Source organism: Rhincodon typus, chromosome 21 (genome assembly GCF_021869965.1).
Source record: "Rhincodon typus isolate 14 chromosome 21, sRhiTyp1.1, whole genome shotgun sequence".
NCBI classification, from domain to species: Eukaryota; Metazoa; Chordata; class Chondrichthyes; order Orectolobiformes; family Rhincodontidae; genus Rhincodon; species Rhincodon typus.
The window spans coordinates 39842718-39864876 of record NC_063352.1 but is presented as its reverse complement, the minus strand read 5'-3'; the positions used below and the strand labels follow the sequence as shown (position 1 = coordinate 39864876).

At 39.7% G+C, this 22159-nt stretch overlaps 1 protein-coding gene across 1 annotated transcript in view; it reads left to right on the top strand.

Moving 5' to 3' along the window:
* The window catches only part of radil (Ras association and DIL domains), a 116181-nt gene that overhangs the window by 22573 nt on the left and 71449 nt on the right, over positions 1-22159 (top strand). Inside the window, exons 5-8 of the mRNA XM_048609742.1 lie at positions 2445-2583; positions 12276-12580; positions 14307-14996; positions 19889-19926. Coding sequence (XP_048465699.1) covers positions 2445-2583; positions 12276-12580; positions 14307-14996; positions 19889-19926 — 1172 coding nt within the window. The remainder of the gene's footprint in view (positions 1-2444; positions 2584-12275; positions 12581-14306; positions 14997-19888; positions 19927-22159) is intronic.

Sequence of the window (22159 nt, the reverse complement as noted above, 5' to 3'; positions counted from 1 at the left end):
CTCTGCTCCTATGATGCTGCTTGGCCTGCTGTGTTCATCCAGCCCTGCACCTTGTTGTCTCGGATTCTCCAGCATCTGCAGTTCCTACTATCTCTGATCCAAAATAAATCCTGACACTGCTCTGCTGTGTACTACAGCACTCTTCCAGAGTAATCTATGCAACAGAAGCATTGTTTAAAAATACCAGTGGTTGTATTGTTACATGCTAGCCAGACACTGAGTAAGTAGCATCACTCTTAGTTCTGATCGTAGTTAACCAACATATTTGCATCATTTGTTTGTCTCATGCAGGAGAGAATGAACTGTTGTTAGGTCTCTTTTGAATGTAAAGTCTTGATTCCTAAACATCCTGGCCTGTGGAATAATGGCATTAACATTGACAGCATGTATAATGATAATTATGCAATTACATCAGGGTCACATGTTGGATTTTGGGGTTTTTGATCAAATATAGGCATACAACCATTTGTCAGAAATTATCAGAAATTTTATTATATTTGTTAAGAAGCAGCAATTTATAAATGATACATTAGTTAATGGGACAGAAAACATATGCAATGCAAGTCAGTTGAGAACGGTTCATTCTTACCAGAGGACAAAAAGGCAGTTGACACTAAGTCTGTCGATTTCATTCAAGTTGTGAAGACAGCATCCTGTTCTCAAGCCGAAGTGTTGGGGAACTCTTCCCTGGGACTTCCCTTGGCATCTTCTGGTCCAACTTTCATCTGAAGAAGATGGCTTCCTGCTGAGGACTGTCCCCTACAAGGCCCATCTGACCTGGTCAGCCCCTGAACGTTTGTTGGTGTACCATATTTCCAGTGGATACTAGTTTACACTCTGGCCAGAAGGATTCAAATGGATGAAATGGCAATGGATGTTGGACAGCTATTCAGGATGACCGTTCCCCATTTGCCCACCTTCATCTGAAGGTTAGTTTACAATCTTTTGGAAACAAAGCTTTTATTTTCCTAAATGTTGTTAAGAAGGTGTACGTAATGCCTACAGTTCTTTGGCATCAGTTTATGGAAAATTGTATCCGTGGTAGTCTTTATTGTCACATTCCCTTTGTCTTGTTCATTAAAAATTGTTTATGTTCAGGGAAAGCAAGTAACTGCTGTACTGGTAGTTACATACAATCTCACACCACACAGGAAATTTCTAGGCTAATTCAGTTTTAAGCAACCCCAATTTCTAAAAGTCTGTCCTTTGAGAAAGAATTATTGTTATTGACCTCTTCCAATCTAATTCTTAACTGGCCTATCCATTACTAAAATACAAGTTCTTAATTAGATATGGCAGATAACATATTAACTGTTCAAATGGCTTTGGGCAGCTGTTAAACACAATGATAACATCCTCATTCAAGGGATTTGGCTGATGTTATATCTCAGGTGTGTTCTACTAGTTTTTCAATAACTTGTTCTATTTCTTTGTTCTGGCGGACTGTTTTAACCAAATTCTTTTCGGAGGTACTGGTCCTAAAGATTGATTTGAGGTTTAGGGACAATAGGGGAATTGGATGATGACATTGAGAAATGACTTTAAAGGAATGCCTGGAGATATTACTCTCAGTGCCGTGACATTACATATGAATGCCAGATGTGACCTCCTATCATAATTGTCTCCTGCCAGATCTACTTTACTTGGTCTTTTATTTTCATTTCGGGTTCCCTGTTGACTTTGTGCAGGGCTCTTGGCCAGAAAATCCTCACCAGTTGATCACAGCATTCATGTTATCTGGATGAGCACAGTTCTAGAGGGAGGGGATTGTTCCCAAAGTGCAGATTTCACATAGTTGTATGATTGTTTGTGGATGGTTGTGTGGCTACTAGTTTGATAACTCGCTTTCTCTCCAATTGTGGGCAGCTGTCTTTTGGAATTATTCCCCCATCAGTTTGCCTATTTTTTCTTTCCTTTCAACTTAGATCAAGTTGTTAGATTTCTCCCTCTCTCCCTTTTTAAGCATTTAACCCCCTTCAACCTTCAGTTGTCACAACTGAAAATTCTTTTTATTTTAGTTTTTTAACTCCTTCTCAGCAGAACTACTTTTTGTTGTTTTAAAATCAGTTTTTCTATGGATTATATGTTAGTACCTTAATCATTTAAAATGTGTTTTCTTGGCGATAATACCCATTTTGTCAAGTAGGTGTACATGTCTGAGACCCATTCTTCAGTGCAATTTCACCATGCCTTTCGTCATGTTAGTTCATTCAGATGTTTTAAAAACAAAATCACTTCTGCTCATATACAGAGAGCAGTGTATTGGGAGTCTACACGCTGCTGCTGTAATTGGAGCTTGGGGGCTAAAGTGGCAACACCTGTTGCAATTGAGAGCAGCTGAAGCTGATTGAGACCTAGAGCCTGGGACTCTGTTTGGAGAGATTTGAGCCTGGGATTTGCTGTTGCCTTTGGAAGCCTGATGGCTTGCATTTCTCCTCGGTGAGTTGAAGACTGAAGTAATAACACCTGTTGCAACTGGGAGGAGCTGCTGCCGCATAATTGAGGCCTGGGCCTTGGATCAGGTGTTGTTGCTGCTGCTGCTGCTGCCGCCTTTGGAAGTCCGGTGGCCTGCTTTTCTCCTCGGTAAGTCCGGGTTTACAGTAACAACACCTGCTGCACTGCGGAGAAGCTGCTGATTGGGGCCTGGAGCTTAGGGTCTTGGGTGACCCAGTCTGTCTGCCTGCCTGGAGGGACTCGAACCTGGGACTTGCTGCTGCAGGTGCTGCTGAGCAGAGGGGCCAGGACATTACAAGAGGGAGGTTGGCAGCAAGAGTTCCAATGGGTAAAGGAGCACAAGTCGTGACTGGGGAGCAAGCAGAAAGGCACACCTAAACAGCTTCTGGTGGGAGGGAGCACGCAATCCCAGAGTGATGTCACAGCCAAGTTGGTAAGTGATTGGCTGAGGGGTGAGTTGTAAACCTCTTTAATTTTCTTATTCTAGACAAATAATCTGTTGAAATGACTATACTTGTTAACTGTTAGTGTGTGTTAGTGAGAATTAGATATAGTTTTGTTTTTTAGTGGGTAATTTTTGGGTTAATTAAAGGGCTGGCAGGCCAGGTCCTTCAAGCAGTATGCTCCACCTGTAGCATGTGAGAGTTCTTGGATGCTGATTGTACGATGAGCAACACGTGTGCAGGAGGTGCTGTCAGTACCTCCAGCTCAAGCGCTGGGTTACGGAGCTTGAGTGAGGTCTGGAGGCATTGAGGAGCGTCCAGGAGAATGAGAGTTATGTGGATAGCACGTACAAGGCAGTGGTCACCCCACAGTCTAAAAGGATGTAAGAGGATAGGTAATGGGTGACCATTGCATGCAAACATAAGATGAGGCAGGAAGTGCAGGAGTTCCCTAAGCTCATCCCAATAGCCCACCAGTACGCTGTGTTGAGTTCTGGCGACAGTGATAATGCCTCAAGGAATTGCAGGCAAAGCAAAACCTGCAGCACCACGAGGTGCTCAACTGCACAGACGTGGGAGAAAAAGGCGGTTAGGACTGTAGTGATAGGAAAATCAATTGTTAGGGAAAAGAAAGACACTTCTGTAGCCACTTGAGTGACAACCAGATAATGTGGTGCCTCCCTGGTGCAAGGATGCTGCAGATTACTGAGTGGCTGCCGGGCATTTTGGTGGGAAAGGAACCAGCCAGTGATCATGGTACACATTGGTACCAATGACATAGGTAGGAAGAGGGATGAGGTCCTGAAGGTTGAATTTAGTGAATTAGGAGCTAGATTGAAAGCCAGGACCTCCAAGGTAATCATCTCTGGATTACTAGCTGTGCCACGTGCTAGTGAGTCTAGGAACTGGCAGATTAGACAGTTTAATATGTAGCTGGGGAGTGATGTATGAGGGAGGGCTTTGGATTTCTGAATAATTGGGACATTTCTGGGGAAGGTGGGACTAATTCAAGATGGACGGTCTTCACCCAAACAGCGACAGGACCAATATTCTTGCAGATGGTTTTGCTAGCAGTGTTAGGTGGACTTCAGTTTGGTAGGGGGCTGGGAACCTAAAGGGAGGCTCTGAGTTAACTCAAATGGGTGAGGGCTTAAGGAAAAAGAGTCAAGACAGTAAATAAAAAGCAAGAAGCAGCTGAGTGGTATAGCACTAAGATGAGTGGAAGCCAGGTAGTGACAGAAAAAGAGAGAATGTACAAAGGATTTTCTGGTGGGGGTGTTAAGATTCAAAAAGGAGTTATAAAAACTAGCATAAGGGCACCTTACGTGAATGCTTGCAGCATTCAAAACAGGGTAAATGAGTTAAAGGCACGTATCATCGTGAATAGGTATGATTTAATGGTCATTACACAGACATGGTTGCAGGGTGGTCACAAGGAGTTAAATATCCAGGGGTATCAGCCTGTTTGGAAGGACAGACAGGAAGGAAAGGGAGGTGGTGTAGCTCTGATATTTAAAGATGACATCAGGACAGTAGTGAGAGATGATATAGGGTTAGCGGAGAAAAAGGTTGAATCAATTTGGGTGAAAATTAGAAATAGTAAGGGGAAAAAGTCAATGATAGGCGTAGTCAATAGGTCACCAGATAGTAACATCACCGTGAGGTGGGCAATAAACAAACAAATAACTGATGCATGTAGAAATGATACGCAATTATCATGGGGGATTTTAATCTATATATTGATCGGTCAAACCAAGTCGGTCCAGGCAGCCTTGAGTTCATAGACTGTATCTGCAATAGATTCCATTATGTACAGTTTGAGGAAACTATGAGGGAGCAAACTATCCTAATTCTGGTCCTGTGTAATAAGACATGAATAATTAATGATCTCATAGTTAGGATCTTCTCGAAAGGAGCAATCACAGCATGCTTGAATTTAAAACAGATGGAGGATGAGATGTAAAATCCAATACCAGTGTCTTGTGCTTAAAGAAAAGAGACTATGATGTGGTGAGGGAGGAGTTGGCTAAGGTAGATTGGGAGCAAAGACTATATGGTGCGACACTTTAGGAACAGTGGAGGACTTTGAAAGCGAATTTTCAGTGCTCAGCAAGAGTATATACCAGTGAAAAGGAAGGGCTGTAGGAAAAGGGAAAACTGCCTTGGATAACTAAGGAAAATAAGGAAGGAATCAAATTGAAAACTAATGCATACAAAAATTAGTAAAAAAACGAGGAGCTTGGGAAATCTTTAAAGGTCAACAGAAATCCGTGAAAAATGCTATAAAGGAAAGGTAAGATAGATTAAGAGTAAATTAGCTCAATTTAAAAACAGATAGCAAACGTTTCTACAAATATATAAAACAAAAAAGAGTGGCTAAGGTAAACATTCATCCTTTAGATGATGAGAAGGGGAATTTAATAATGGGAAATGAGGAAATGGCCGAGGAGTTGAACAGATCTTTTGTGTTGGACTTCACAGTGGAAGACACAAATAACATGCCAATAATTGATGACAAGGAGGCTATGGCAGGTGAGGACCTAGAATTGATCATTGTCACTAAAGTAGTAGTGTTGGGCAAGGTAATGGGGCTAAAGATAGACAAGTCTCCTGGCCCTGAAGGAATGCATCCTAGGGTACTGAAAGAGATAGTGTGGAAATAGCAAATGCGCTTGTGGTAATTTACCAAAATTTGTTGGATTGTGGGGCAGTTCCGGCAGATTAGAAAACAGCAAATGTGACATCACTGTTTAAAGAAAAGGAGGTAGACAAAAGACGGATAACTATAGGCTTGTTAGCTTAAGTTTCTTGAACCTATCATTTAAGGAAGAAATAGTGAGACATCTGGAAAGAAATTGTCCCATTGAGCAGACGCAGCATGGGTTCATGAAAGGCAGGTCATGCTTAATTTATTTACTGGAATTCTTTGAGGACATTATGAGCAGTGGACAATGGTGAACTGGTGAATGTGGTGTATTTGGATTTCCAGAAGGCATTCGACAAGGAGCTGCACAGGATAAAGGTGTACAGCATTACAGGTAATGTATCAGCATGGAAAGTGGATTGGTTAACTAACAAAAAGCAAAGAGTGGGGATAAATAGGTGCTTTTCTGGTTGGAGATCATTGTCTAGTGGTGTACCTCGGATCAGTTTTGGGACTGCTATTGGTTACGGTTTATATAAATGATTTGAGTTGGGGACCAAGTGTAGTGTGCCAAAGTTCGTAGATGACACTAAGATGAGATGGAGAGCAAAATATGCAGAAGATACTGAAAGTCTGCAGAGAGATATAGATAAGTTGAGTGAGTGGGCAAGGATCTGTCAGATGGAGTACAATGTTGGTAAACGTAAGGTTATCCATTTTGGTAGGAATAACAGAAAAATGGACTGTTATTTAAATGGTGAAAGATTGCAGCATGCTACTGTGCAGAGGGATCTGAGTATCCTTGTGCATGAATCACAGAAAATTGGTTTTTCAGGTGCAGCAGGTATTTAAGAAGGCAAATGGAATATTGTCCTTGTTTGCTAGAGGAATGGAGTTTAAAAATAGGGAGGTTATGCTGCAGCTGTGTAGGGTGCTGGTAAGGCCATACTCTGGAGTACTGTTTACAATTTTGGTCTCGTTACTTGAGAAAGGATGAACTGGCACTGGAGGGAATGCAGAGGAGGTTCACTGGGTTGATTCTGGACTTTAGAGGGTTGGCTTATGAGGAGAGATTGAGTAGATTGAGACTATACTCATTGGAATTTAGAAGAATGAGGGGGATGATCTTATAGAAACATATAAATTTATGAAGGGAATAGATAAAATAGAAGCAGGAGGTTGTTTCCACTGGCGGGTGAAACTAGAACTAGGGGGGGCATAACCTGAATAAGGGGAAGCAGATTTAGCACTGAGCTGAGGAGGAACTTGTTATCCCAAAAGATAGTGAATCTTTGGAATTCCCTGTCCAGTGAAACAGTTGAGGCGACCTCATTGAATGTTTTTCAGGCACGGATAGATTTTTGAACAGTAAAGGAGTTCAGAGTTATGGTGAGCGGGTGGGTAAGTGGAGCGGAGTCCATGAAAAGGATCAGCCATAATCTTATTGAATGGTGGAGCAGACTTGAGGGGCCAGATGGTCTACTCCTACTCCTATTTCTTATGCTGTAATACTGGTGCATATGCCTGCACATCCTCTCCGCCTGGTCCTGACATTTTGAGTTGTGGCCAGACCATCCCATTCAGTTCTCTCTTAAAAAGCTCAAGAACACGAACATCTCAAAAAAAAAAAAAAAGGTCAATTAATCAGTATCATTATACTTTCCTTTCACTTAATATGTTCTCATTCAATGTTGTGAAATTTTCCTCTCACTATCTTTTATTCTAAGTGGGGCATCCCATTTATGGCCACTCTATCTGATTCATAAACTCTGAAGAAACTTTACTGTCCAATTAAAAATAGGTTTTTGTAATATCTTTAAAACAGAGTTCAAATATTATTGTGTGATTCTAAGCATTACCAAATTCTGCTTGTTTGTTCATTCTTACATAAAATCATTTTCTCAAAGTGACTTGCTAAATTATGCTGGAATTTTCTTTCGTTTAAAAGTATTCCAAATTCAAATGTGGCAATATCACATTTGAGGGTTTTAAAAAATGTACAGTGTTGTTGGACTGGCAGAATTTGTTAGTGGTAATTTATGGTCTTACCAAAGCAATAGTTCCCTTTATCTTTGATACGACTTAAAACCACCAAAGTTGTTTCCATTGACTTTTGTTTTAGAATAATTTTTAAAATTAAAAACTTGTTTGGCCCCTTAAACTTCATGTAAATTTCCCTTTGGTTGCATGGAATGGCTATTTGTATGAATTCAATTTTAGAAACAATTATGTCCAAGCTTGGTGGTTTTAAATGGTGCTTTTATGTCAGAAACAAAAGTGATCATAGTCACTTTAGGGTAACTTTTATATTTTCCATTCTTAAATCTTTGTCTCAGAAGATAACAAGTAGCCTGGCTGGGCAAGGCCTTTAGTCATTATTTTATATCTGTGAGTAATCCCTTCTCCAATCTGCAAGACCACTGTATCCTTGGCTCTGGTATCAGTACTTAGGTGGCTCTTGAAACCTATTTTAAAAATATAAAAACAATGCCCACTATGCCTGTGGTTAGACCCCAATGGGTTAACGTCCAATCATATTTAAAAATGTCTTCTTATTATTAAAAAGCTGTCAGCAGGAAGAGTTAACTGCTGATTTGAGGATAGGGTGGGGCAAAACATTCATCAAGTGATGTCATGTTGTAAGTTTGCATACTTTCTTTTAAGAAACGAAGATATTTCCCAAATAATTTCAAATTTGTTAACATAAAATCTTGTCTTTTGGCTTTGCTGAAATGGACACGTTGTCCCCAAACATTTTAGTACTTCGTAAGATGTTTTCTACCTGAGTGTTTTTTAAGACCAGATGGATTAGAGGGACACCAGATTAATAAAACTTTGTTAATATAACATTTTTTATCCTCTCATGAAAACAATTTTGTTATTCTCCATCCCATTGCTTACCTGGCCTCCTTGTCATGTTACATCCTGGTACCTTACCTGACACCTTTCCCACTTGATATCTGACCACCTATCCATTTGGCACCCCGAACCCTGTTTTCCACCCCTGTCTTGTCAACCTCCTGCCTTGCCCCTGAGGGACCTTTTCAGAATTGAATTCTTGCTCTACATTGAAGAAAGAGCTTTGATTGGAACCTCCTGTTAACAATGCAGAACTTTTTCTTTCAGTAAAAATGGAGTGAAGTGGCAATCTGCATGTGATAGCTAATTCTCTGAAAATCAGGCTCTTTGTGCCCTTGGTGCTCCTTGTTTATTAGAATTTGTGTCTGGGAAATCAATAAATAAGAACTGCCACACAGGAAATATTAGAAAAATACATTTCTAGAAGGACCCCAATTTCCAACAAAAAGCTCTAACAGGACCACGAGAGAATGTGTATATAGATTAAGCTGCAAACAAAGAATTCTGGCAGAACATTTGTTGGATTCCAGCAGCAAGTCTTTGGGAGGCTAAGTGGAGTTACATAGCCATGACAAAACAAGGTGGCAGGGAAAATGGTAAAAAATGCAGCAACTGAAGCAAATTTTTTTCAAGAAGTGAAAAACCTTTCTCAGCACTTGCTAGGACGTCAGAACGTTGTGGGTGCAGTTAAAGGCTGGTAAACAGACATAGAGACCAAACAGCAGAGAAAACTTGCCCAAAATATTGGGCAGGGACACAGAAACAGCTGTAGACAAAGGAACAGCTCCAGAGCTGAGCCTGAAGGCTGAACTGCCACTCTTAGAATCATACCAGGTGATCAATTAGATCAGATCTAGAAAAAGTGTTTGGAAAAAGGATTTACAAGGTTTAGCGCAACTACAGGCTTATACAGAAGAAGGCAAAAAGATCAGATTAGTAAATTACAATACGTGGTGAGGATCATCATGGCTAGCTAATTTGCAAGACATGGCATTGATGAAAGTGCTTCATTTATGAAAATGTATGTATTGAAAAACATTTGATTGATACTTCAGTGTGCGGAGAAATTTAATCACTGAGTAGGCGAGTAGACAAACAAAGGCTTGGGAATGCATGGATTTGTTCATAAATGATCTTAACTGGCTGGTAGAGAATTGAACATATGAAGGGCTGAATTCACAACCAGGTTATCAGACGAGGCCTTTTCAGATCTTTAATAAAGAACCCTTGCAAAACTGAGTCAGTGGGAATCCAGGGAAAACTCTCCACTGGTTGGAGTCATACTTGGCACAAAGGAAGATGGTTGTGGTTGTTGGAAGTCAATTATGTCAGCCCTAGGACATTTGTGCATAAGTTCATCAGGAGAGTGGATGAGGTCCAAGCATGTTAGCTGCTTCATCAATTACTTTCCTCATCAGAAGGTCAGAAGTAGGGGTTTGCTGATGATTGCGAGAGGATTTGAGTACAGGAGGAAGGATCTCTTGCTGCATTTATACACGGCCATGGCAAGACCAGACGTGAAGTATTGTGTATGGCTTCGGTCTCCTTACCTAATAAAGGATATATTTGCCTTAGAGGGAGGGCAGGGAAGGTTAACCAGCATTAATCCTCTGCTGGCAGGATGGTCGTATGAGGAAAATGGACTGATTAGGCCTGTTTTGAAAAGTGGAAGAGTCTTTTAATAAAACATACATGGGCTAAGCAGACTGGATGCAGAGATGATGTTTTCTCCCGTCTGAGACTAAAGGCTTCAAAGGGCATGGAAGGAGAGTGGGAGCAGGATGTTTAGAGAGGGTATCAGTCATGACGTATTTAATGGAAAGTCAGACTTAATGAGCCAAATGTCTTGCACCTATTTTCTAAGGTTCTGAGATTGCACAATGTTCAGCATTATTTGCAGTTTCTCAGGTACTGAGGCAGTCTGTGTCCCTGTCTGTCCATTGAAGCAAGACCTAGACAAGATCCATGCGTGGGAACATCTTTGCCTGCAAGTTCCCTCCAAGGCGCATACCATCTAACTTGGAATGAAATTGCCATCCCTTCGCTGTTACTGGGTCAATATCGAGACTCCCTCCCAAACAGCACAGTGGGTGTCCTTACACCCGAAGGACTGCAATGCTTTTAAGAAGGCAGTTCACCAACACCTTTTCCCAGGCAATTAAGGATGGGCATTAAATTCTAGCCTAGCCAGAGATACCCAATCCAATGAAAGAATAAAAGAAAAATAAATTAGAGGAGATTTAATCTTGGAGAAAGCAGTGTAGATTGATAACCAAACTAAACATCAGAGGTAAAAATGATGTTCACTCAAGGGAAAATGATGCTCCATGGAAAAAAAATTGCATGAGACCATTCAGCTGCAGTGAAGAAAGTGCATTAATTGTTAGCCTGTCAAATTTATAAAAAGGACACAAAACCATATTTTGAAATGTTGGAGATGTGGCGGGAACAAGCTACGTACCACCACCATCTGGCAGGGCTTGTTCTGTTCTGTGAGCCTTCTGGTGATTCTCTAAATCATGTTGTATTCCAAGGAATGTCTATCAATACATCCATACCTAGGAGGAACTGGTTTGAGCAGCATTCCATAAAATGTACTTAACCTGCTGCCACATAATTCCTTGGAAACCTCTGTACCTTGAAACATCAATATAAAATACCAAAGACTAGTAGAATTGCTAATAGAAACGCTAATAGAAACAACCCATCCTTATGATGCAGTGGTAGTGACCTTACTTCCGTGGCCGGAAGGATCAGGATCAAATCCCACCTGCTCCAGAGGTGTGTTATAACATGTACGAAGAGGTTGATTAAAATAATCAAATCAACTAGCAGCTAACCTGTAAGAAGTTGATGATCTCTTTAAATAGTGGTGGTGCCCATGCTGCTCTGTGAGACTGAGAGGGTGTTGGCTGGAGCATCAGTGTTAACACTTGGTGTTAAATAAGTTCTGCAGCCTAACTGATGTCATTATTTGCCTGGAGACAGTAAGGTCTGCAGATGCTGGAAGCTACAGTCAATAAACGTGGAGCTGGCAAAGCACAGCAGGTCAGACAGCATCCGAGGAGCAGGGAAGTCAACATTTCAGGCCAAAACCCTTCATCAGGACGGTCCTTTTCCAGCTTTTCCAGCTCATTATTTACCTGTTCTCTGTAGTTCTGCTGCACACACTAACACCTATATGGCATTTGAGCATGATATGCCCACTGGTGCTTGCACTTTGTGAATGAAACTATGGGGCTCCAACAACACTTGTATGTCTGAAAAACTGTTAAAGGCTAATTTCTCACTGTACCACTGCATACCTGGTCAGTTATAAAAATTGCATTGCCATGGGAAGGGGAGAGATGAAAGCATCATCAGATGTAGAAGAATCATGCCTAGGAAGCATTTGTGGAATGCTTTAGTAAACACCTTGTTACGTGTTCTCTGATCAACCTCTGGGATGGAGACTGCAATTTTAGCCTAACCTGCTCAATAGGATACTGATGAGATTGAGAACAAAGCTCAGACAATTTTACATTCTGTTGCAATGGAGGTGGTTTCCCAATCAATGAATTAGTTAAGATTGATTCCTCTATGAGGATCATGTGACTAAACAAAACACTAAACCTAAAAATTAGAATTAATCTGTGAAAACGTTACATTATCAGTAACCCTCTGCAGTATTTTCTACACATTCCTTAAGTAAATTGAATCATAAGTTTCGTTTGAAGTCCTATAGATTGTTAAATAAAGGTTGATGCCATTGGAGAGAATCAGGGTGAGGGTACTTCAAACAAAATGTTTCAGTAATAATTTAAGTTTTATATTATGCAAAGATTAAATTTTAATATGAGTAGAATTAAAAGGGAATTTTTTTCTACTGTTTTCAGATATAAATGCTCAAGCACGGAAACTGCAGAGGAACCGGGCAAAAGGCAACATTTCAACAATGTCTGACTACAGATGTAAATTAGCACCCCTTCGACGCAGCATCAGTGAGACGAGCCTCGCTATCACTGAAAATCAGAGGGAGGAACAACAGAGACTTTATTCAACACTGCCTGGGCTTCCTGGAAGGAGGATCAGTCGATGCAGAAAGGACCGACTTCGCAGCACAAGCAATAAAGGGGAGCAAGAAAGTAACATCCACCAGGTGCCTCACCTACTGCTTCTTCAGGGATACAACTACCAGAGTGTAAGCAGAACAAGCACACTTCTGTTCAGTATTCCTTTAAGATTTTTTCAAAATCTGGGGTAGAAAAATACTTTGCAGTTACTAGTGCAAAACCAGTGTAATGTTATAAACATGATGGGCTTTTCCACAAACATTGATCTTTTAAGTGTAAACAGCATATATGAGTAAAAATTACAGACTAGTATTTTTAAACAAAGTATTTCTATGCGTCATAGATAAACATTTAACTATGCATTCTTAGCTATTTCACCGGTTAGCGAATAGAATTTTGAAACTTGGGGATGACCATGTTTTCTTAGATTAATAGGTTCTGATTTTCCACTCTGGTTGGGCATATTTGCATTGCATATCAAATTTTTACCCAGTGAAGGCAGTAGGGTCAGAAGTAGGATTGTCTAATTGATCAGCAAAGTCTTTGTGACATATTATTTCATAGTGCTCCCTAAATCAGCCCAATTTTGTCTTTATCTCGGGTGGGGATAGGGGAAGGAAATAGGATGATTATGGGTCTCTGAGGCCCTAATTAGATACTTTATTAGGTGTCCAGAGGAAGGAAATGCTTGCCAAGGACTCCATGTGCCTGTTTCATTACTGGAAAGTAAGCTCTATGCGAGGTTGATTGATGGTTTGGTAGCAGACATTTGTAGGGTAGATACGAGTAGAAAGCTGCAGGAACTGAGGGGTTTCTTTTCTAGATATTAATTTCATGGAACAGTAGGGCAATTAAGTTGTCGTATTTGCTTTGACGTAACCACAGTTTTAATTTCACAGTAATATGAACTCTTGAACATAAATTGCATTTAAAAATTTAAGATCATGGAAATTAAAATAAAAATCCCTTCTGTTTTTATGCTTAGTGGAAAGGATGTATTGCAAAATAAGTTTTATGACCCAGTAGAGTCTGAAACCCCATATTTTTACTTTCTGGTTGGTTCCAATTCTCAATTTCAAAACTACATCATTATATGACAGGCATTTAAAACTGAAAATGATAATTACAGTATCACCTACTGACGTAACTGGGACTCCAAGTTAATGTTAAAATTGGATTTCCCATGGATAAAGCCTGAAACAGGTTCCAAGTCACTTATAGTTTTATATGTAACATGAAAACACACAGATTTATATACATAGAGATTAACAATGTCTGTCATAGATTTTTAGCTCCGAGCTGGCACGATTGTAGGCATGGAGTCCCCTCGCAATCTAAAAGCCTGTTTAATATTCTTTGACTTTTAAAGTTGTGGCATGGTAGAAGGTCTTCTATTGTTATTCCTTCCATAGTGGCATTAATTGGAGGAGCACAGAAATGAATAGCGTTCATTAAGCTGCTGCTTGTTTGATCTATGCCCTGCTATGTAGTAAAGGTTGGTTGCTAAAAGAATTCTCATATTTCATTCAGTTACTTTGAGCAAAATGTTTAGTTCTTTTGCAATAAAAGAAAAACACGATATAGAATTTATTATAGGTATGCTGATACTAATCAGGATGTACTTAAAATTACTTACAGATAGAACAGTAGATAAAAGACTTTGCTCATTGTCTGAATATGTTCCTTCATACAATGATCAGAAAGTTAGACTGAAGATTTTTTTGGCTCTGTGTGTTCCCATTAGAAGACATTTTACTGCAATTGCATTTGTAGTCTGTTCTATAATGCTATAACTCTGTTCTTAAACTGATAAGTGAGAATGAAAAATGCAGCCTCTGGGTTTTCTTTTTACAGGATTGTTTGGTATATCGTCTAGATTATGAGAAGCAAATTGTTGGACAAGAGACAGCCTCGGTAAAACCCAGTATCTGTTTGTCATCACCCGATATCCTTTCTGTGCACTGCAAGATTAAAAGGGTTAAACGGTCAAACAAGTACAGTCGCTATGTTGAGGAACAAGTTATACTGGAGCCATCCCTGAATGCCTGCATTTTAATAAACTGTACACCAACAGAAGGGTCAACAGAACTCCGGCATGGCGACCTAATTGGGTTTGGACAGCATTATCTTTTTCTCTTCAAGGATCCTTTGGGTGCTAAAAAGCTGCCAGCCCACACTTACTCCATGCTGAGACATTTGCATCATTTGCCTGAGCACACTGGTCGCCGCAGAGCACCCATCTGTAAAATGTGTGGCTCTGTTATTAAGAATGGCTTAGCAAACACGCACAAAAATCCCAACTCTTCTGCAAACAGAAGTAACAGTATTCACAAAAAGAAACTGCAACTAGAGTATGAAAGGCCCTTTGAAGATGTGCTGATCAGTAAAATCTTCACCCTTATCGAGCCCAGTGGAGATGATCACAAATTGACTCCAGCTTGCCTGTTGTGTCTGTGTATTCAGCACTCAGCTACTACCTTCAAGTCAGGTGATTTTATGAAGCTTCTTATGAAGATTGTGAACAAATTGCAAGCTGTAGCATTGGTTAGTATCCTATTATTTAATATCGGTTATTATTATGATGCATTTATAAGATGCCTTAAAATAATCGTCCTAATTTACATTTATGTAGAGACATTAGCACAGTGAAATATTCCAAGGTACTTCACAGGGGTGTGTTCCAATAAAATTTGACAGATTCACTGGGAAATTAAAATCAATGATCAAAAACTTAGTCAATAATACAAATCTTAAGGAGAGTCTTAAAGGTGGAGAGTGATGAGAAAGGCAGAGAGATTCACTGAAGGAATTGGAGATCTTATGGATATCAAAGCGCTTCAATGCTGTTTGGAGTTTGTAATTTTTGCTGTACAGTCATATCTTCAAAAGGAGCTGAAAGGATTAGGTCAAATTTATTACAATATTTGCATTCAACCAAGTTTTGAACTGGTTACTGGTTTCAAATTTCTGTATTTTGGATCTGTGCCCTTCCCAAACCAACCAATGTAAAGACTTATCCAGTCTTTAATGTCCTTTTGGAATGTTTCAGATGTTTTACAGCCAATTAATTTGAAGTGCAGTCATGTACTATGGACCTAAACACAGCAACCCATTCATCAACAGTAAAATTTTGCAAACAACAAATGAGAGGAGTGACGACTAAACCAGATTTTCTTCAGTGATGTTCAGAGTATTAATTTGGATACTTACTTGCTCGTTTTGGGGGTAAAAAAGACCACGTGATTTATCACATCCACTTGAAAAGCAAGCAGAGGCTTTTGTTTTGCATCATGCTAGAGAGTTGGTACCCCCCCCCAACTGTGCAGTATTTCTTAATGACTACATTGAAGTGATACACCATCTGATTTGCCAGTGCAAGTACAGTGATGGATAGGTCAGCTGTGATTTGTTAGATTTTATATTTCAGGGTCAAATTCAATTCTGCAGCATAAACAAAGGATGAGTCCAAATTGACAGTAGAATTGTCAGTATTAAAAACAAAAGTAAAAGCTCACTGAAAACTACATGAACAGAAACTTGTTAAATGTAGTTTTGTATAAGATCATCTCTACATGTAGATGCATAGTACAAGGAAGCCAATCACAGTCTCCTAGCCATTATTAAGTGTCAACTATGCTGGTATTGACCTAATAAGTTGATTTGGACAATAAATCTTATGTGGAATTACCTATTGTAATAATAGGATGCTTATGATACAGTGGTACTGTCCCTACCTCTAGCCCAAAAAGCCTGGGTTCAAGACCCACCAGAGATGTGTCATAACATGTCTAAACAAGTTCATAAAAATATCTTGTAGGGTAATTTTGACTCCAGTTGCTAGTGTAGAATGAATACTATCAACTTCAATGGAAATGAAATCCAGGAAAAGTGTCTGGTGAGCATCTAAACTATGCTATGATCCGTAGCCTAAACTATACTTTTTGTCCAAGTGACCACAACAGTAAAACTCAATATCCAAAGCAAGGAGGTCAACAGAGCATTGTTACTGATTGACTGTCCAACCCAACCTATTATTAATGGCCATCAGCAATAGACCTGACACTGAAGATTTGAATTTATTCTCACTTGGCTTCAGATAAACTTGCAAACTATTGCACTAGTAGGCATTGTAATCCTATCTGGTTAAGCAGAGGAAAACCTACTGCTGTATTATGCTGGTTAACTATAGAACAGAACCGTTTTAGCCAAATAAACTCCAACATTTGGCAGGGCCCTGAGCTTTGGCTGGTACTAATTTTTGTTTAAGATCTCTGGCAAGTTGGGGTGTGTGCAAGGAAAGACTTTAATGAGCAGAAACTCTACTTGAATGGATTTCTTAGTAAACTCATTTTGTAAACTCAGTTTGTAAACTCATTAATGATGAGTTTTTGTGAATCTTGATATAACCCTGCAGAAATAAATTTCGTGGTAAATTGAATCACAATGAAAACCCATTGGAAGGGAGAATGGTGCTACTTAGAATTCTATAGGTGCACAACCTACACACAGCATTACTTATCTTGCTAAGTATTAATTAGGTAAAATGGAAACCATTTAGATTGAACTGAGATATTGTGAAACTGCATATTTCAACGTAACTAATTAGATAACATTTCTACAAGAGGAACTGTCTCCCCAAACCACAGTGAAAAATCTAAGATTTGATTTTCTGTTATTTACACTACAAACATCCCAATACTTACTGGCTGCATTAGTTTTCTGAATTCATCTATCTATTTTAAGAGATTTAATTATCATCTCTTGTTTAAATATTTTGTACTTGCAATTATTCAACTCAATATATAGGTTTATACCAGTGAATGGTTTAAATTATCCTTATAGGTGGTGCCTCTGGTTCTGAGGCATATAGACCTAAAAATACATCAGTGTCTCTCTTTAGGGCACCTCACCTACAATGTGCTAATAGCCATGCTCGGATGGGAAGGTCTGAGCAGTACAGGACCATGGATCTCCGAGCTCACTATCAAGTAGAAGGTACGGCAGTAGATGCTTTCACAGGTTCATGCAACAATGTACAGGCAAATGGTAGTATATGATTATGGTGATCTGGAGGAGGAACAAACTGTCATCAGGGATTGGAAAGAACATTGTGGGATCAGAGTATTGTTAGCTCTGTCTCGAAGTGTGATTGGGGATGAGGAAGCAGGGTTCTGGAGGAAATTGTGGTGCATTGAAGTGCAAATCAGGAGTAAGATTGGAGACCTGTAAATTAGAACTGAGTGATTAAGGTGGCTACTAACCTTTTCATTCTGTGCTGCTTAGCATGTATTTTCAGGGAGGCAATCTATGCTGCCTCAGGCCACATTTGTAAGAAGGAGCACAAGCAGGTGCTGGGCCCCTTTATTTGCATAATGTTAATTGCCTAATGTCTCCTTCGGACATGGGTCTTAATTGGCTGTTGCCAAAATGAGGCAACTCCAACCCAGTCAATTTAAACTTGGTCAGGATGAAGTTTTCATAAACAACAATCTAGGATAAACTTGATAGCTGCTTAGGCAAATGTGGATTAAATAAGGAAAACCAGAATGGATTTGTGAAGGACAAATCATGTTTAACTAACTTGCTTGAGTTTTTCACGCGGTATCACAGAGGGTTGATGATGATAGTGCTGTGATGTACATGTACTTCCAAAAATCATTTGATAAAGTACCACACAACGCAACCTTTCGAGACTTCTGCACGGTCCCAACTTAGATCTTGGCTCTGGGCTAATATAAAACAAAGAATACAATAATAAAGAAGGTACAGGAGAAGAGGGATCTGGATATATCTGTGCATACATTGTTTAAGGTGGCAGGGCAGGTTTGTGAGCACAGGTCATGAAGAATATGACATACTGGACTTTATAAATCAGAACATAAGAGTACAAGAGGAAGTTATGATTTTTTTAATATAAAACATTGGTTCAGCTTTGAGTTGAATATTGTGGATTGAGTATTGTCTGTGCGAGGCAATAACCTAGTGGTATTATCACTGGATTGTTAATCCAGAGACCCAGATAACATTCTGGGGACCCAGGTTCAAATCCCGCCATGGCAGATGGTGGAATTTGAATTCAGTAAAATATCTGGAATTAAGAGTCTAATGATGACCATGACTCCATTGCCAATTGTTGGAAAAACCCATCTGGTTCACTAATGTCCTTCAGGGAAGGAAACTGCCATCCTTACCTGGTCTGGCCTACATGTGACTCCAGATCCACAGCAATGTGGTTGACTCTTAACTGCCCTTTAGGTAATTAGGGATGGGCAATAAATGCTGCCTAACCAGTGACGCCCTCATCCCATGATGAATAAAGGAAAATAAAATAGTCCTGATACTGCACTCTTGGAAGTATGTGAAAGCATTGGAGAGCATGCAGAAAAGATTCACACGTGAGGGTCTGAGTATGAGTGACCGCTGTTACATAGTAAAATGACACAACAGTGGCCGGTATCCCATCACCAAGTCACTCTTTATTTACACGTGGAGAGTCCTTGACACTGATCTAGCTTCCTCGGAGCCAGCTCTGAGTGAACAGAACCTGTGACACTCCTGTTTATATCTGCCAGCTAGGGCTCCCTGATTAGAGCTATTAATCTGGTCCATTTCAGGAAACTGATATTCTATGATGTCCACCTGGCTGACCTTGTTACAATGACTACACATAGAATGATTGGACAAGTTGGGACTGTCCTCCTTAAGGAGAAGGCTAAGAGATAATATAAATGGTATTCAAAATCATGAGGTGTCACAATACAGTAGATGGGAGAAAGTGTTCACATTGGTAGAAGGGACCAAGGACACAGATTTAAAGTAATTGGCAAAAAAAAAAGTGATGGTGACCTGAGGAAAAACCTTTTTCATTAGTTAAGATTTAGAATGCAGTGTTAGTTGAAGCCTTCAAAAATGAATTGGTTCATTATATGATTTGCAAATATTTACTTCATTAAGCAAGCAAGTTTTAGTCACAAACCCATTTGCTAAAAATGCAGTCGCTTTCCAGTCAATGCTCACATTGACAAAGGAGAAGAGGGTACTGTTTTAATTAGCAGCAGAAGGTTTTAACATGGAACTTTAGACGATGAACCTACTAACATCTCCATTTCTTCTGATTGTCAGTAAATCCACAGTTAGCCAGCTATTTATATGAAAATTTGGCGCTAGGATTTTACCTTGCTGTAAAATCTCTAAACCCAGATGTGACTGGATTTCAATTAGCATTGTTTTTGTTTGCAAATAATTAATTATCTTTCTTTTTAGCAACAGCAACTTTTCATCTTTGTTTGTTTGTTTACTCTAGATTATCATGAGTGCTGCAAGTATCCCCTCGTAAAATCTTGAGAAATCAAAACTGCAAAAATTGTTAAGTGCCCAACTTGTTGCACATTCGGATTATGTTCCTATTTAGATGGAATGCTTTTTTTCTCCTGCAGGGGAAGACCAGAGAATTGGCAGAGAAACAGTCTGAACAGTAAGTATTTGAAATTTGTCCTGTGCACACAACATTAATAATTTATTTAGTTTCTGCAGTTTCTTTAATCCCTTCACTGGGTTGTTGTGCTTATGAATGTGCCCCAACAATATTTTAAGTTTGCTTTTTCATATACGCAAGATAAATGTGAAACATTCTGTATCAGAAACACAATTGCAGTAGGTCCACAGGTCATTGATCTTTAAAGAGACTAATTCTACTCACTCCAGTGCAATAAAACAAATGTGTGTGTGTTGATGAATGTTGGGGGCTGTACAGTACGCACTTAATACCCGAACAGCATCATATGTAGGAGCAGAATTAGGCCATTTGGCCCATCAGGTCTGCTCTGCCTTTCGATCATGGCAGATATGTTTCTCAATCCCATTCTCCTGCCTCCTTCCTATAACACTTAATCCTCCTACTGAATCAAGAACTTATCTAACTCTGTCTCAAAGACATTCAATGACTTGGCCTCCACAGCCTTCTGCAGCAATGAGTTACACAGATTCACGACTCTCTATTTGAAGACATTCCTCCTCATCTCAGTTCAAAAGGGTTGTCTCTTCACCTGAGACTGTGCCCTCGGGTCCTAGTCTCTCCTACTTGTAGAAACATCATCTCCACATCCACTCTATCCAGGCCGCTTAGTAATCTGTAAATTTCAATGAGAGACCGCCCCCACCCCATACTTCTAAACTCCATTGAGTACAGACCTAGAGTTTGCACCCCTTGCTCATATAACGTGCCCTTCATTCCTGGGATCATTCTTGTGAACCTCCTCTGAGCCCTCTTCAAGGTGAGCACATCCGTCCTTGCATATGTGGCCCAAAACAGCTCAGTGTTCCAACAATATTCCAAATACAGTCTGACCAAAGACTTATACAGTCTCAGCAGTATGTCCCTGCTCTTGTAATCTCGCCTTCTTGAAACGAATGTTATTGCTCACCTTACTGCCAACTGAATCTGCATATTAATCTTAGGATTCCTAGTTCAAGATTCTCTCAGGTCCTTTTGTGGTTCAGATTTTCAAAGCCTTGCCCCATTTAGAAAATAGTCAATGCCTCTATTCTTCCCATCAAAGTGCATAACCTTGCATTTTCTCACATTGTTTTCCATCTGCCACTTCTTTGCCCACTCTGCTAGCCTGTCCAAGTAATTTTGCAGCCTCCCCGTTTTCACAACAATACTACCTGTCCCTCCACCTATCTTGTGTCGTCTGCAAACTTGGCAACAATGTCCTCACTTCCTTGGTCCAGGTGGTGAACGAATAACATGAATAGTTGTCATTGATATTACTCTGCCATGCATTAGTGTGTATATTTGCAACACCAAATGGTACTCCAATCCTATTATTTTGTGAATGAAGTTTTTTAAAATGAAATGCTTCACAGATTTATACAAACAATGGTTAACCATAACTAGCACTGAAAACATAATGTAAACCCCAAGTTCTTTATTGGCTGCATTAATTTTCTGAATTCATCCGTGTATTTTAATTATTTGATCCTCCTGTTACTGTAAGTTCAGACTTGACCTACTCTTGTTTCAGAATTGGTTATATGAAGCATTCTAATTTAAATATTGAGAAGGCAAGGTGTTTCTGTTTTCAAAACCTTTCAGCTTATATTTGCTGAACTAAGGATGTGAATCCATTTAAATTGGGTGTACTGTCCTTGGTATTGTGATTGGAAAGAACAGCTTAGATTTTAGCTGCTGGAAGACACATTATACAATTGCATGTGAGCAAATGCAAACTGAGCTCTTGACTCTGGGGAACACAGGCTATTCAACTCCTGAAGCTGCTTCTGCCATTCAATTAGATTGTGACCACTTATCTTCCTTGGTTTCATATCCTTTTATACACTTGCCTAACAAAAAAATTCTCACTCTCCAATTTGAAATTTTCAATTTACCAGTCTCAACAGCACTTTTGGGAAGAGACCCATCCCCTGTTATTTGTGGGGGGAAAAAAGGTGCATCCTAACATCACCCCTGAATGGCATCGCTTGAATTTTAATATTCCTCCTTGTCCTGAAAATAGTTAGTAGACAGCAAGAATCAATTTTTAATCATTTTGAAATCCTCAATTAGATCACCCCCCCTCATTCTATATTTGAGGGAATATTCCCAGATGAAACCAAAATTACATGTACGCTTTGTCTAGAACAGAACTGCGCTAATCAGTTACAAGGTGCAGAGCTGGATGAACACAGCAGGCTAAGCAGCATCA